The sequence below is a fragment of the Heliangelus exortis genome, chromosome 6, assembly GCF_036169615.1.
Source record: "Heliangelus exortis chromosome 6, bHelExo1.hap1, whole genome shotgun sequence".
Classification (NCBI taxonomy): Eukaryota; Metazoa; Chordata; class Aves; order Apodiformes; family Trochilidae; genus Heliangelus; species Heliangelus exortis.
In genome coordinates, this window is record NC_092427.1 from 27,033,991 (window position 1) to 27,051,436 (window position 17,446).

The following is a 17,446-nucleotide window of genomic DNA, read 5'->3' on the forward strand; positions in this document are numbered from 1 at the left end:
TTTTCTGTGAAGTATTTTTGTAGTGGCTTTTCAGTTTTATTGATAATAGGAGGGGCGTTTTGCACTTCTAGGTTTCGACTGAGGAAGTACTCTGATCTCACCTAACTCAGTATTTTTTTAAGACCATAGAAAGGATTACTGGACATGGAAAGGGATTTGACATGTGGGGAATTCTTCTTCCAAGTGGTTTGTTTTGCTCTTGGGCTCTGCAGATATTTCTGTTACTATGCCCATGAACTGGTCTGTTGAATTTAGTTTTTGTCTAGTTGAGGTGTGTGTAAGAGAAAACATGGCCATGCCAGTGTCCAAATTGTAGCCTATTTACTGGTGTTGATGGGTCGTGATTCCAAGATTAACAGCTTTCAGGACACAAATAATAAACTGCATGTTCCTTTTTTTGTCATTTTTTTTTCTTCATCACACTAAATGTTGTTCAACAGACTCAGGAAGGACCTTGTCGTGGTTCTGTTGCTCATAGCAGTACTTGCTATGCTAACGCTTCCTGTACATGGTACACATGAAGTTTTAGTATCTGTTTGAGAAATGGATTGATAGATGCCATGTTGAATGTTCTATGCTATATCTTGTACTCTCATTATTAATTATTCTATGCTTTCCCACTCCTGTCATTACTATGAAAAAAAACACTGCAAAAACAGTGACATAATTTCTGGGTAAAGATGGGAAAAGTATTGATCTGTGAAGATTTCCTTCAGGAAAAGAAAAGTCTGGCTAAAACCCTGCCTGTTTCATGAATAATGAGCAGAATTGGAATGAGACACATCATGTCACTGTTTCAGTGAATACCACAAAAAAAGCTTCAGTAGGTTTCAGACCATCACCACCATTAATTGGTAGACTTCAGACTTGAAAGCTGTCATAGACATCCATGTTATAGTTTCTCAGGTTTGGGATATAATTTTTAAGGTACTCAGTCAGATGTTTTTTTCTTTCTTGTCAGGTCTTTCTGTTGCTTATGTTTGTGTTTATCTTTCTTAGATACTGCAATTGTTCTTAGGTACTGTGCTGCATTGCAAACAGGTTGCCTTTACACCTGTGCAATAGGTTTTTTTTTTGTCTGTGGCATTGAAAGAAAATGCAGTCACTGATGTGCAATGTATGTGGAATATGCTGTCACTCAGAAATAAGAACTCTTGAATACTTCAAGGGGAGCAGTGCGTGGCTCTTGAGTCATGTGTGGCTTTCAGGAAATTCAGTTGTACTTCCAAGTAGTAGGAGTGGTACAGGGACATCACTGGCTTGCTTTGGACATCATTGTGTGCCTTGTTCAGCCCCAGTTACAATAGAACAGATCCTTGGGGAGCTATTGTCCTCTCTGTTTAATGAATTTCTCCCCGAACTCCGAATGAGCCATTCTGTGTTGCCAGGCTTGTGGCACATACCCATGTGCATGAGTATGTGTGTATTTTGTAGGTTTGTGGCCAAATAAAGGCATTGGCAGGCAACTATCGTGGTAGCCTCTGCTGCCTACAGCCACCTGATGAGGCACATCAAGGGATCCTTGGAGTAGGGTGCTTAGCTGAAAGGTAGAGGGAATTAAATACTCTTCAGTTGTTACCCACAAATGTCTCCTAGCCCATCTGGAGTTGGCCCAGGTGGTTTATTCATAAGTCTGTCTTCAAGGTGTTAGCAGAGGTTCCCTTAGGAACATGTTTCTCTGTAATTCACTCTTCCTTTCCAGGCTGTTGACCAGACAATTGAAGTCCAAAAACTGGCAGCACAGATGAAATCTAGATAACATTACAGGTTTTTTAGTGTTAAAGAATTGAGTTCTGTTGTAGAATGATTTGCAGAAAGTTACTTATCCAGTAGCTGAAGTTTTCTTTGTTTAGGTCAAGTTTCTGGACTGATGAACTACTGGGAAAAGTGAAATAAACAACATTCAAACAGCATTTTAAAAAACTTAACTACAGTAATTAAAAAAACCTTTGAAAAATACTTCCAAAAAGAAATAGACTGCATCTTAGGTAAAGAAAGGACACAGAAAATACTTCCCTGTTATTTCAGCACCAGAAGAACTTATGTTGAATGATAGAGTCCAGGTAACCCAACATCCTATCCAAAATTCACTTCCTTGTCAGCTCTTTAGTTCATGGGAAATAATAGGTCAGAAGTTGTTCTGTTGTGCTTTTTCTTTTTCTGTCCATCAGAAAAAAAACTTACTTCCCTTTTTATTTTAACTAATTTGCATCCAGCAATCCTATATTCATGTCTGCCTGCTAATTATCCAGCTTTTGCTCTCCTTTCTTTCACTCCCCAGCTTCCTGTAAGCAGTAGTCACTTTTCACTTGCCTGCATCCCTCTGCCCATTCTTTTGAACAAAGTCTTTCTCATTTTAAGAGGATCACTTTCTGAAATAAATCTCTCTTTAGGTTATGTCATGCTTTTTGACAGTAACGAGCTCTGTGTTATTTTCCCCACTACCCTCCCAGGGGGAGATGAAGAAAGGAATAAAAGAGAGAGACTTCAAGGTTGGAAGAAAAAACTCACATAGGTTTAATGATGTAGTAATAGCAAACTACAAATGTATGTACAAATATGGAAAGATGGAGTTCTCCCTCCTCAGTTGGTAATTACTTACCAATGGGAGAAGTCCCACACTGGACTGGGCAGTAGTTGGGGTGCCCAAGTCCAGGGTCTCAGTGACAGTTCTCAGCAGCCTTAGAGCACCTGGCTGGTCCTTCTTGGGAAGGCAGAGGGTGACCTGGTGAATGGTGGTGTTCTCCAGTGAGGGGATGAGGAACAGCAGCAGACAGGCCTTGCCCGAGCCAGAGAAGCCACCTGGGGCTCTTGGGAGCCATTTTATACTGAGCACCATGGGAAGGAACACTGTGATTGGTCCGTTTGGGTCACCTGACCCATCCTCTCCTCCCATTGGCTCAGCTGCTCACTGTTACAACCACCATGGTAACGGGATGCTGGTGGGTACCAGGCAGGGCTCTTCTATCTGCTCCTCTCAAACCAGGATGGGTTATTAGAAAAAGGGTTTTGAGCTCAGTTAGGCACCCTAGCAGTTGTATGGAGTATGGTTTTTTTTTAGGAAACAGAAGTGCCTGAGTGCTTTAGGAAGCAGAGTGCCAGAAGTGCCTGAGAAATACTGGTTTTATGCTTTTTTTAAGTGTTGTCTGCTTTAGTGTTACTGGCTCAGGTGCTGAGAAATGTTGCATTTTCACTGTACATTTAAAATGACTCTTGATTAATTAAATGGATTCTGTTATTTCCTGACCCTGGGTTTAGATATGCCTCTCTCTCGTTAGGAATTTCTTAACACTTAAGTTCTTTAAAAAATGCTAGTTTAACTTGAACTACAGGATATATTTCCCCCCTTTTCTGTTGCATCTACTGTGGCTTTTTCACTTCAGCTACAGTGAAGTATTTCAAACTTGAATGCAGTACCCTGAACTTTTTCATACTACCTGTTGTTTGGAGGTTATAGAACCAATGAAGTCCCCTATAAAGTAAGTTAATCCCATTCATTGGAAAGCCAGCGATTTATAGCATTTCTAAACTTGCAGGTTAAGCTCTGTTATGTTCAGTCTGTAGCTGTTGTTTCTGTTAAGTATTTTGGAAGAGCTGGAAAGCTGGGACCTCGGTAAACAGTGTGCTCTTGGCTTTCGTTGTGTTGTTAGAAGGTAAGTATAGTTTTGGGATTTTTATAGTTTGCTTTACTTAAAGTCTCAAAGATCTTATACTGCTGTCTGCCCTGTTGAATACGGATTTAGGTTGAGTGGGACCTTCCCTGACTTCTGAGGCCACAGTACTGTGTGTGACCTCGGGATTGTGATTCACGTTGGAGGGTAATGCTCCCAGAAGTTTCTGTGGCTTTGCTGTTATCTTGGCATTGAACTCTTATCAAATTACTGCTGCTCAGCTTTCTGCCAGCGTACTAGCACCTCAACTTGTTTTCTTAGCACATTAGTAGTTTTCAAGGCTGTTTCCAATTCTGTGATTTCCCAAACATACTGTGGAAGAAAGACTATTCAAAACATGTTTTAGCAACAAAGGTCAGCTTTGTGGGGATTTTTTCAATTAATTTCTCAGTCTCACAGCATAAATGTTCTGTTTTAAATGAGATAGGTGTCATTTTTTCTAATTCAAAAATCAAGAAATTTATATCTACTCCTGTCATGGTGTAACCCCAGCCAGCAACTAACCACCACAACAACCACCACTGCCCTTGGAAGGCAGGTGTTCCACCATTTCTTGGATAGCAGGGCTCTATCACACTTTGGAAGACAAACACTGTCACTTCAAATGTTCCCCGCATTCCTCCTTTTTCCTCCAGCTTTATGTACTGAACATGACATTATATGGTATTATATGACCCCTTTGGTCCGTCCTGGCCATGTTCCTTCCCACCTGCTTGTGCACCCACACACTAGCAAGGCATGGGAAGTTGGAAAGTTCTTGATTTCTTAACAACTGCTAAAACCATAAATAGATAGTCAACATTCTTCTGAATCTCAAACATAGCACTGTTATAGCTACTAAGAAGAAAATAAGCTCTGTCCCATCCGAAACCAGGACAGCTTCATGGAGTTTGATCTCCCACTGTGTTTTGGTTTGCCATGCTTTTTCACTTTATCAGATGTGTGTTTTAAACGCATGTTCCTTCACTGACAGCTTGTTCTGGGTTGCTTTATTCCTCATTGGCTTTATAAGTTATTGAAGCATATATAAAATATAAGTTGTAATAAATAGGAAGTTTTACTATTGATAGGATGGGACCTTGAACAACGTGGCAGTGATTTGCTAGCATTTACCTAAGCACAAAATAGTTTGTTACCAAATAGGTTGTTTTCTTGGAGGCAGAAATGTTAGCTTTGTTAGAATGAAAAAGGTCTTTCTGGTTGGTTCTGAAAAGTCCAGAGTTTCAGAAGGAAATAAGAGAAGAATGAAGTTGCATGGTTTGATTTGTTGCTTTTATTCCAAATAAGAGTAAAAGGAAATATATGTGAATGCAGACAAAATGCATCTTTATGTTGGTGAAAGAAGAAAAGGAAAGTAGTTATGTGTTTTGTTTTGGTTTTTTTTTATAGTTTGTTTTGCACTTGATATTTAAAACTTTGCTTTTATCTGCTGATACATATGTATTCTAGAATGAAAAGAGCTGTCATACTCAACTGTTATGAATTTAAATTATTAGAGCATTAACATAGTGGGTTAAATGAATATTTAGGATATATCAAATTAAAATAAACAGTTGAGGACTTTAGGGGTTACATTGAGATGCTGTTAAACAGTGTTTTCTGTACTTGGAATAGTTGCCATGCCTAAAAATTAGTGCTCATAATTTTAAATTTTTTTTGATACCTTTAAAGGAATAGTGTTTTGTTTTTTTTTTTCTTTAAGTGAGGGGGGAGAATAAAGATGCTCTCCGGGCTGATTTTCTTGCAGTTTGAAATGTATACCCTTTCTTGTCCTTTCTTTTCCCACCCCTTGTCTTTTCAGCTGGATATTAGTTAGATTTGATGCTAAAGGATGCTATGGAGAGACTACATGGTGGTAATATTATCAACATTAGTGTGAAGTGTTACTAAAAAATTACTGAATGTAATTCTTGTACCGTATGTGTTAACATAAAATCTGAGTGACTACTGGGAGCACATCAGGAAATTCAACTTGTATTTGGGCTACTGTTGAACTATCATCTGCTCTTCTATAGCCAGAAGATGTATTTTACTTTGGCATTAAAAGTTATATGCCTATAAGTCTGTTAAAGAAATCAAATCAAACCATATGCCTTTCACTTAAGACAAAGGTGGTTTGTGCTGGCCTTGAATTCAGGAGAACTGGACCTCTGTAATCTGGAGGGTGGTTCTAAGTAGAATCTGGCTTCTGCATAATGAACTTTATTTTCAGTGTGGAAAGCTGGCAATGTGTAAAGTTGTGATCTTTCTTCATCTCAAGCTGTAATTGATTGCCAGATAACAAGAGTCCATTCAGAGTAATAAGAGAGTCAAAGATAAAGATTGTCTTGGAGCTTGATTCCATTTTTAGCAGAAAAGAAAACCATGTCTGATGTGTCAGCCTTTGTCTTTGGGTCTGCAACACTGCTCTGTAGTCTACCAGTGTTTGAGATAGAGGTCATACTACATGTGTATCCCAGAAGATTGTTTTAGGAGGTAAAGTCTTGCAGTTATAACTCTGATAAATGTTTTCTCCTGAAGTGTCAATTTTACTGAGGTATGAGCAAATATTTGATTAAATAACTACCTTTTGCAAGTATTTGTATATTTGGAGGTGTGGGGCCTTGGGATACGGATGTAGTTGGATTTTATTATTTTCTGATTACCATGTCTGAAAAATTCAAAATACCATGGATAATCCTCTGATTCCTTACATCTGTTTTGCTCAAGTAGAATATGGTCTAAATGATTATACTGAATGCCATGAAGAAGCTTTTATAAATTGCTTCTCTGAATTTATAACTTTGACTTTTGACATAACTCATTGCTTAACAAATTCTCAAATGAGTTTGGAGTTCTTTTCAAAAGACTTCTGGCAGAAAGTATCATTTTCAAGTCAAGGAGTCTGTATGGAAGATACCACCACTGCCAAAAAATGAAACAGCTAGATAGTGTTGGTAACATTTTTAAGAGATACTAGAAGCAGCATTCCAAAACCTGTGGCAGCTAGAAGAAATAAAGTCTTTTTTGGGGCTTGTTGTAAGTTTTGGATAATCTTCCAGGAGTTCTCTTTGGAACATAGTAAAAGTTTGAATGGCAGTGGGTGGTATCAATATCAGTCTTTCATTTAGCATAATTGTAAATTTGCTGTAAGTACTTGTGTAATGTGATTTTGTGATTCGAGTTAATAAGTTGGCTTTCAGGGGTAGGAATGAAGTTAGTTCAATTTGGAAGTCTGGGTATCTTTTCAAAACTAAATTATGTTCATCATGTGGGCAGCGAGGTGTTCCGTGAGCAGAAGCATTAATGAAGTCTGGTATTTTTAAAAAAAAATGTAATTTTTGCCCTTTACATCAAATTCTTAAGAGCTTACTGTACTTTTTAAAAGTAGGCAACTTGTGCTGAGAACTGAGGAACTGTACAGAACTAAATGTTCTTGAAAAAACATTTGTGTGTCTGTGAGTGAGTGGTGTATTTTAAATTACAGTATGTATGAGGAAGGGAAGTTAATTAGAACTTCCTGGGCATTACTCTGTGTTGAAAGAACATTTGAATCAACCTTTTCTGTCTTCTCCTACAGATCACAAGGACAGCAGGGTGTGTGTTGCTTTTTGGTTCTGGATATTTAATAACAATGAGAGAAAGGAAAAACCCCAACCATAACAACAAAAAAAGACTCCAGCAGAAATAATAAGAGAATACAGTGTGCTCATTAACATGTGTAGGCTCTAAAATTAAAATAGAAAAGGAGAAAAAAAGGAAGATTTTGTTTTATATGGGCTGTGGCCTACCCATCCACCTACTAAATTACTATTCTGATTGGTGAGGTACCCCAGGGGTGCTAATGTATTTAGTGCATTAGTATCTACATACAGTATGTGTAACCTGCAATAGCAGTTTTACTCTGCAGCATTTCAGATGACCCTTAGCTATGCACAGTGATTATTGCTTTCCCATATTTCATAAAACGAACAATATGGGATATGGTGGTATCTGTTCTGGTAATATACACATGGTTTGTACTGGATAGAATTATGTTGGCCATTTTAAGTAAGCTCCAAAGTTTTCTGAGTAGTGACTATCAAGTAGGTTAGTAAATCAAATTATTTGTAGTCCTGCTTCATTACCTGAGTTACTTTGGCAAAGTGAAAATGGTAATTTCAGAGTAGCATATACTTAAACACTTTACTGTTATGAAGCAAAATAGTAATTTAACCTTGTCTGACAAATCTTGTGTGATTAGTTGGTTATGCTTTTTCAGAGCAGTACTTTCCCATTAAGGTACAGATAAGATACATGCTAGGAAAGGCATGCTGTAAACATCTGGGTTTTGTTTGCTTTTTTTTTGTTTTCAATTAAAAAAAATACCTTTTTGCACAGTATGTAAATGTAAGGAATATCTTTTGTGCATATGAGAAGTGTGCAATTTGTCTTCAGAACTCTTGGAAGAGGTACACATGCACATTTTAGGAAGCAAGTGTTTGAAGAGCATTCTGTGTTTTTGAGCATTGTGCATACTTGTAGTGAAACAGTCTTTACCACAGACAGCTTACAATCTAAAATATGTAGAAATTGGAGGAATTTTTACCTGGCAAGTTCTGAAGTGGTTTTACTACTGATAAGCCAGCTGCAGGTTCAAAGTGAGTAATTCCCTTGCCTTGCTGGAAGAGACTTCCAGCTCTGTATGTGGCTGCATTTGGGTAACCCACCTCCAGAAACAAAGTGTGGTTTTTCTCAAGCTGCCGCTTGTGGTTTGATTTTTCAAGTCTCTGCCAACAACCCATTTCCCAAATGTCTCCTTCCCAACTGTTTTTCTCTTGATGTGGTTTTCTTCCATGGGGCTCTGTGGTAAAGGAGCAGTGACCCCACGCTCGCCATCATCTGCCTTCCCGTGGGAGCAAGGGCAGTTTGCATTAGCACAGCAGAGCCAGTGCTTTCCCTGCCTGAAGGGTTAGCTGCATGGCCAGGAGTGGCCAAAATGTGTGGTACAAAAAGGTCTATCTAGTTCTTGAGTGTTTGCAAGAAGATTTGTGAGATAGCTGGGAGTTGCTTGAGGAACTCTCATGTCATATTAATGGTGAGGGAAGCTATGCTGATGCCTTGCTTATCAGGATGCTTAGTTGATGGATAGAAGTTTAAAGGAGCACTTGAACTGCAAACTGTAGTTTTCATGGAAAGGGAATTCCAAAAGCTTTTTTTCGTAGCACTGTTTGAATATACTCCTTGGAGTCCTTTCTGAACTGCTGCGCTGTCCTGTGGGACTGAAAAGCATAAATGTGTTGTGAATTAGTTGGAAAAAAAAAAAAAAAAGGAAGCTATATCACTTAATGTGGTACTTGAGGGGTATGCTATTAAAATAATGCATGAAGACTTTGGCATTTATTATCTTACTTAAAATGAAACAGCTGAAATATTTCCAGTTGAAGATAAACAGAATGTTCAGGTAGTTGAAAAGATAAAAACAAAGAACTCAGTTTCTGTAAATGTGGAAGACTAAGTCATCTTTCAGACACATTAAATGGCTGTAAGTGATTTAAATACAAACTAGAAAGCTGCACATCATGTTGCAGTCTACCCATGTAGGCTGAGCTCATCAGAAACTCCTCTTGTTCTCCATTTCCTTCCACCTTCCTTTCCCTGCTGATGCCAGCAGCATGGCTTAACCCTGCTGAGCAGGGCTCTGCCCGAGACACCACCTGTGCCAGGTCTCTGTTACTCTTGGCTTCTTTCGGTATTGCTGATCCTGCTCCTTGCTTTACTGCCCTTTGAACCTTTCATTCCCTTGCATGTGTTGGGGACAGTGATCTACCTTCTGATTTTCCTGTTTTTTCCTATGATTCTGAATTTTTTTGTCTTGGATATTGGCATGTTGATAGCCTGAACAATTTAAATAGTATGGGGAAACAAGGGGATTGCCAAATTGGGAAGTTTTATGCTTGAAACTGTTTTGATCCAATCAGCTAGTTTTTAATCTATAAATAACTGCCTGCTTGGCATGTCATATGGTGCAGACTCTTACATGCCACTTAACATGTTATTCTTTGCACCAGAATTGACGGGGCTATTCTGACATGGAGAACTTGCCCCAGATTTTCTGGAATTTATTGAGTGCATTTCTTATAAATCCTTTCTTTTTATAGGCCAGTGATTTGTTTGGCTTATTTTTAAAATATTAGGGAGTACAATTAATTAATTTTTCTTTTTTAGGAGCAATGGATGAGCTTCACAGCCTGGACCCAAGAAGACAAGAATTGTTAGAGGCAAGATTTACAGGAGTAGTAAGTGGCAGCACTGGGAGTACTGGAAGTTGCAGTGTTGGAGCTAAAGTAAGTTCTAAGAGCAGTCATCCAGGTCCGCTGTCTTTGAAATTTATTTCATGCTTTCTCACTTGTGTATTGCCCATGTGTTTTACTTGCAAAAGTACTGTGTTGGAAGAGGCTCTCAGGAGAATCCTTGTTAGTCTGTTATTTTGCTTTGAGATAGAATTGTTTATCCTGAACCTGTCTATGACATGGACATCATATTTTCTGAAAAACACCGAAGAATGGGCTTATGCAGACTCTTTTCTGGTTTTGCTCTAGTGCACATGTGACCAGAAATGGAAGTTTTTTCCCAGTATTTAAGTGTAGTTGTTGCTTCTGCAGATGGCCAGCTATGTAGAGCTCGGCTTGAAATAGACACAGGGAGCTCAATATGACCTCTGTTTTTAAGATGAGACTTGTTTGAAGACTATGATATCTAGATTAACAAAGCCAAATTCAGCTTTTCCAGACATTGATATAAACTCCAACTACTTCCATCATGGATTTTTGACAGTGTGTCTGTTATTATCTAAACTGGGATTCAGCGTTGGAGGAAAAACCTTGTGAGCATGGCATAGCAGAGTTTAGTTACCTTCCTTGTGTCACATGCTACCCTTCAGTTGATATATCTCCAAAATAAATTTCCCTCTATTACAAATACTGTTCAATTTACTAACTTAAACTTCCAAGACTGATCTCTGCAATACTGTTGCTTAGCCAGGGGTACTCCTTTTGTGTAGCTGAATAGTTTTCACCTATTGTAGTGCTTAATAAACTGATGTTAAAAGATACCCTAATTTTTTTAGGCACATTTCCCCCACGACCAAAATACTTCTGAATTCTGTTTCCAAAGTGTTTGCAGTACCCTTGTGTTTGAAGTATTGTACACAGGCTTGGTTAGTATTTTTAACTTCCTGTTCCACATTTAATTACTAGTCTATATTACAGGACAAAATACTACCTGATAGCAGATGATGAAACATCTGGACATGTGTGGTGTATTGATGACAAGGTATAAAGAATTTAAGTGAGTGCATAGATATCTTGCATCATACCTTCTTAATTTGTTGAGTAACATGAAGGTAACTTTCACAAAGCTGTAAAAAAGGTGACCTAACATTTCTGTTACAACCATCTTAATGAAGGAGTGAGTTAAATGTCCAGGGGAAGGAATCAGGTTGGATAGATACAGTTTGGTTGATGCACTGTTGTTTTTTCTTTTTTTTTTTTTTAGTGCCTTCTAATTGTGACTGCAAAAATATATACTTGACATATTTTACAATTAAAATTAGATAGAAAGAAAGTCAATAACTTTAGCCCATCTTTGTTTCTTCCGTGGGTTCTCTAGTACTACTTCTGTAATTTATTAGCTTATTGTGACTGCTCAGGTAATTGCTTATAATTCAAATTACTATATATCCTTTTTCATTACTGGATTTGTAGTTCTTTTGTCTCCATTTAACTTTCAGTGTATTTATTGACCCTCCTATTAGTTTTTGATACATTTATGTTGGTCCCTTCCCTTATTACTAGTCTTTCTTCCTCAGAATCTGTCTACTGCTGTGTGTGTAATACATTTTCTTCTAAAGTCATTATCAAGTTTCTTGGGGTTCCTGTTTTTTTAAACTGTGATCCCTGTGAGTCGCTGCTTACCATTTCCATAAACCTCTTCAAGTCTTTTTTTGTTGCCTGTTATTCAGCTGATTTTGCTTTTAGCCAAATTACATTCCACTTCCAGGTTCTCAGTTTGTTCATCCCAATTAGCCAGGGACAAAAAGAAAATTAAAAGAGCTAATTTCCTTTTTCACTCTACCATGTAAACCATAAATTTCTTGTCCCTGACATATTCCAAGATCTGTTTGAACAGATAGATTTATCTCGTCCAGTTGTTTCCCAAATGGATAGCTGGATAAAGTATTGGATTTTTTTAAAGCTACCAAATGCTTTCATAATTGTTTGAAGAAGACAGTATGACCATTGTCTTCTGATTGATGCAAAACCTCGTTTAAGGCACTGTTCTTCTTATCTATGAACAGAAGTATTCCATAAATTATATTCAGAATACAGTGCTGTATCTCTCCTTTTTCCTGCCTAGTTTTAATTTGTTTTGTTTTGGGAGGCACAGATGTAGAGGGGATTAACCCTATCTCGTCCTGTGATTTATCCCACCATCAAAAAAAAAAAAACAAACCAAAAAAAAACCCCAAAAAACCCCCAAAATTGCCATTTTACAATGGCAATTATGTCAGGTTTTTTTGGGTTTTTTTTTTTTTTTTTCTGTCTAGGAATTAAACTGAGATGAATTCTTACTGATTGGGACTACTGCTTTGAAAACCTACCCATGTTAGTGGCTTGCTGAAGAGTTTTTTCCCTTTTGGGGCAGGAAAAAGCCCATATCCTCTTCAAGCCTTTTCAGTAAGCAATGGTAGAAATATAAATATAGGTTACTGAGGTTATTGTCTTAGCTGGCTTTGATACTGAGGCATCGGAAGGAATATCTATGTGTACAGGCATTTCTGTGCTAGAAACTGCCTTGGGCAGGAAGCACACATGGAAATTTTGTGGGCTTCTCCCTAAATTTAAGTTTAGAGAAGTTCTAGTTATTGAGAAGATGTCACAGAGCAGTACTGTCCTGCAAACTGATGCAGTGTTGGAATTTTGTGCTTTGAAACAAGCTGAGTGTTTGCCTTAGAACTATCTGGTTTACTTCAAAGTATTTGTTATGCCTTCCTATATGAAAGAGAATAATCCAGTGGCATAAATTTGTTTTTTTCTTTTAATAAAAAGAAGCTCAACTGACGTTGGAATTTTTTGCTATGTGGACATGGAACAGACTCTTTTAATAAAATGTCTTTGTTGCCATTCTGTGTTCAAAAGATGTCTGAATAAATCAGCCTTAGAAAATTTCAAAATAAGTATTGTAACTTGAGACTATTACATAATTTTTTTTTTTTTTCCTTTTGCTAGTCTAAATTTGGTACTTTGGGGGAAATGGTTTGTTTTAAGAATGTAGAACAATATTGTCAGTAGGTTGATATTTTCTTGCATTTAATTGATTAAAAAAGAAATAATTTCATCAGTAGCCCAGTATCTGCTTTGGAGAAAATTAAACCTCTTTCTTTGAAAAATTAAATTTTTTAGTAGTCTCCAGTATATTCAGCAATATTGGCTTTTATAAGCCCATTCTGTAGAATCTTTTGGTAGCAGTTTTCATTGGATATTCTGCTATTCCCAAATAAGAGTGAAATGATTTTGATTGTTCTTGTGCTTTACTTTGCTTAAAAGGTAGAGTAAAAGTAAAAGCAAGGTAAAAAATTGAAAAGACAGAATTTACTCTGCCTTGTCAAAACATCCATCTGTCAAACTTCTTATCCCCCTTGTAAGTCACAAGTGCTCTGTATTCAGTTTTTCATTGCAAGCATTAAATTTTATTACTGCTACTTGTTATAACTGAGCGATAATAAAGGATTAGCTGTTTTATAGACATGTATGTAATGTTTAGTATTTTATTTGTTTTGGCAGGCCTCAACAAATAACGAAAGTTCAAATCACAGTTTTGGAAGCTTGGGATCTTTAAGTGATAAAGAATCAGAGGTAAGTATATGGGGCAGATTCATTATTACCTCAGTTTTAATGCTTACAAGCCATAATATTATATTCCACTTAATGTTTTATTTTATACAGAAGCTTTTACAGCACAATTCAAAATGCACAGCTACACAGGAAAAAGCATACCTTACTAAAATGCTACTCTCTCGGAGGAGAGGACATGACTTCTTAAAATTTATTTGGACTTTTGGTCATGAAACTTGTTGCTTCTGCTTCTTTATTATCTTGTGTAGTCATGCTATGTGGATACATGCAGCTTTTGGAACTGAAACTGCTTAAAACAGTTTGGTGTCTTTTGTGTAGTAAGTAGTAAGGTTTTCCTCAGCCCAGATACACTTAGACAGGTCTTAGACTGCATCTTAGAAAATACTCAAGAAACAAGTTTGCTGTGTTTTCTTTCAAAATTTGCATTTACTCCAAGGTCAGACAGTATCTGTTGTCTGCATTTGTAAAACCTGCAGTTGTCACTAAATATTTTCTTACGTAGTACCACTTCATAATCCAAAAAAGATTCATATTCTTACCAGGTTTTAATGTGCAGAATGCAGACTTCCCTGGAGTAGATTTTCCTCTTAGTGACCAGCATTGACATAATTGCAGTAATGCAGCCCTTATAACTTACTTGTTTTGGGGTTGGTGAGTCCCTCTGATGATTTTGCCTGTGTTTGACACAGATTCTATCAATGAGATTATACCCATTGTAAGCAAGAGAATTTAGCCAAGGCTAGACCTGTGTTTGAGTATGTGTCATGCTGGAGGGAGAGGAGTATGGAACGTGCTTTCGACCTTACTTTCACATATTAAAAGCTTTATTTTGGGACCTAATTGTTCATTCAGCCACTTACTGTGAGACGCTGTCTGATGTTTGCTTCTTGTGTACTTAGATGGATTTAGTTGGTTCCCAAGTCTTGATACCTTATAAATAAACCTTTGGTATGTATGATTTAATGCTTTCCTTTGAAAGGCTGTGTCTTCTTTCCCTTGCCTTTCCTAGCTGGCTTCTGCCTGTTATTTTTACTAATGGCTTTTCCTGGAAATACCTGGGGCAGTGTTGCAGTGATGCAATTCTGATATGGGTGTGGGAATGGATGTGTGCTGCAGCATTATGATGCATTATAGCAATTCCTTGACATAAAAATGTGTCTATGAGTAGTCAAGTGATCTCAGAACACTGACCATACATGTAATAACTTGTTTCGTGTAGTAAAATGTTATTTCAGAATTGTATGCAAGAGATACAGAGGCAAGGATTTTCCAAGGCATTTGAGTTTGAAAGTTCAGTCCATATATTCAGTCTGTACAGTGTTTTAACCTCAAGCCATGCTTCTGAATAGGGACAGTTTGGGTTTTGTTTTTGTGGTTTGGTTGTTTGGTGGGGTTTTTTTGTTTGGTTTTTTTTGGGGGTTGGTGGTTTTTTTGTTGGTGTGTTGTGTTGTTTTGGTTTTAATTGATTACTATTTGGTTGTTGGTTGTTGGTTTTTTGTTTGTTTTGGTTTTAAAATGTTCTAAAACTTGGATTCTTAAATGGAAATAGATTTTTTTTCTAAAAAGTCCCTGTACAAATCCCCAGTGCATAGTGCTCCAGGTTTTTTCTGTATTTCTGAAAGAAGAGTCGTAATGACATTGAATTATGAAATACGATTTCTTGACCCATTTTCAGAAGTTGTAATTGTAACAGCAAATATGTTAACTTTTTAGATTTTTGTTCTTAAGATAACATCTGGTTACTTATATGCTGTAATTCTGTAAAAAGTACTCTTCAGCTGTTAATACTGCTAAAGGTTGTTGGGTTTTTGTGTTTTTTGTTTTGATGTTTTTTTATTTGTTTTTTGTTTTTTTATGGCAAGGTTTCATAATATTAAGGAATTCTTGCTGTTGGTAGTGTAGAAACACAAAAACATTCTCATATGGGAAGCAGTGCCATAGTTTGATGTTGTGAGAGAACCATTGTATTACAATAGGTATTGAGAGGAAAAGAAAGTAGGAGTGCAGGACTCAGATTCATTGAAATTAATTTCTAGCAAAGACACCACCTTCTGATCAAATAGTGAGATACATTCGTGTCATCATTCTCTGCTTTCATCACTAAGTGGCACATTAGAAGAAAGAAAAAGAATATCTCCAGTGCACAGTTTTCAAAACAAGGCAGGCTTTGCACACACACACACACACACACACACACACACACACACACACACACAAGCTTTTGTGATGTGAATTTTTTACTATTTGCACAAAGGATTGCAAAAAATTGGAACATTAGTGTTTTGGTTTTTTTTGTCTGATGAGTGTATGAAGAGAGGCCACTATCTGAATAAAAGTTTTAATTAGGACTTTACTAAGATAAACTTTGATTTGCAAAAATAACTTGAAATCAGGTTTTATTCTAGATGCACTTAAGTAGTTTAAGATAAACAATAGCTGGATGTGTGGTCTTAATACCAAGATGTGTATTCAAGTTTATTTTTAAATTTATACATTATTATATGCTTTGTTGCTGTCGTACCTGGGTCTTAATTTGAGTGTGTACTACTACTTGTAGTTGAGGTAAATCCTAAATTGGCTAACTCAGGTTGTGAACATGTTCTGGTAGTCTTCCAATATTTTGCCCTTTCTTACCACTTATCATTCAGGCAGATGAGTCCTCCTTGTTTTGGTTAGAAAGATATTGTTTTATTTCTAACTAGTGTGTTCTGTAGATAACAAATTCTTTACAGGAGGACAGTGACTTTATTTTTCCTGTTTGATCAGTTATTTAAATGTTTTGCTCGGCTTGCTTGTAGCTCTTTAGTTACTGCAGTTCCAAATAATACAGAGTCCTCATTATAAATGTAATGTCAGAAGTAACTAAGGGTTTGATCTAATTGGGATTTACAGTGTGTTGTGGAGGAAAACAGCACTGCTGTATTTGTTTGCTGTATTTGTAAAGCTTTGGGGAGAGGGTAGGGTTTACAAGAAAATAATTGTGAAAAACTATCAGCTCATTCATTATGCAACTAAATGATAACTATTAAGCATACTGGAGATTCAAGTGTCAAGAGACAAAAAATAAAACCTGATTTTATTACACGTTTTAAAATTTTTTTCCTCTATAAAAATAACTTCCTCTGCATACTGTTCTGCAATAATGGTAGAAAACTTAACAATAAATAAAATATATAAAAATACTGAGGGTTTTTTTAAAGGAGATTAGGTAGTTGAGAATTGGTGTTTAGAAGTATTAAATTTCTAAAAGAGGATGTGAAAAGTCAAAATTTAAAACTTCAAGTGTGAAGAGGAGATTCAAGGGAAGGACATTAAAGTTGAGGGGTAAACAAGGATCAAGACTGTGATGATCAAGACCAGGCTCTGTTAATATGCCAGACCATGGGCAGCTTTACTATAGCTTTATAGTCTAACTTTGCATAACATCAGAACTGTTTTGTCTTGCTTATGAAATAGTGGGATTTTAATCTGAATCTTAACTATATGTAAATCCCTTTGAAGTGACTGAAAGAGGCTTCAGTCTTCGTTTATCAGGAGGATACTCCACAGCCCCATTAGTCCTCAGTGTCTTGTAATTTCTATGATTCCATTCATTAGAAAGGATTTTGGAGAACATTTTCTAGTGATTGATGTACGATGTACATTACCATGTGAATTTTGTACTTAGAAAAGGTGAACATGACCTTGTTGGGTAGCCTCGTTAATAACCTCATTAGTGTGCTAATACTTTTTAGTTTGGAAGGTTAAATTTAACGCTGAATGAAATCAGAAGAGCTTAAGGAAATAGACATTTATGATTTATGTGCGTTTTGGTTTGAAAACTATAAACCTTTTTAAATGTCTGGGGTTTAAATATGAGACATCAGTCATTGCAGTTGGTAACTAATTTTGGTGGGGCAA

General features: G+C 36.8%; 1 protein-coding gene across 6 annotated transcripts in view; it reads left to right on the plus strand.

The window, feature by feature from the left end:
* TLK1 (tousled like kinase 1) overlaps positions 1-17,446 on the plus strand; it is a 67,866-nt gene that overhangs the window by 15,731 nt on the left and 34,689 nt on the right. For all 6 annotated transcript variants that reach the window (XR_011726556.1, XM_071747383.1, XM_071747380.1 and 3 more), the window contains exons 2-3: positions 9,858-9,976; positions 13,475-13,546. Coding sequence is in view for 5 of the 6 variants with exons in the window: in XM_071747382.1 (XP_071603483.1) it covers positions 9,858-9,976; positions 13,475-13,546 (191 nt within the window). In the remaining variant the exon portion in view is untranslated. The remainder of the gene's footprint in view (positions 1-9,857; positions 9,977-13,474; positions 13,547-17,446) is intronic.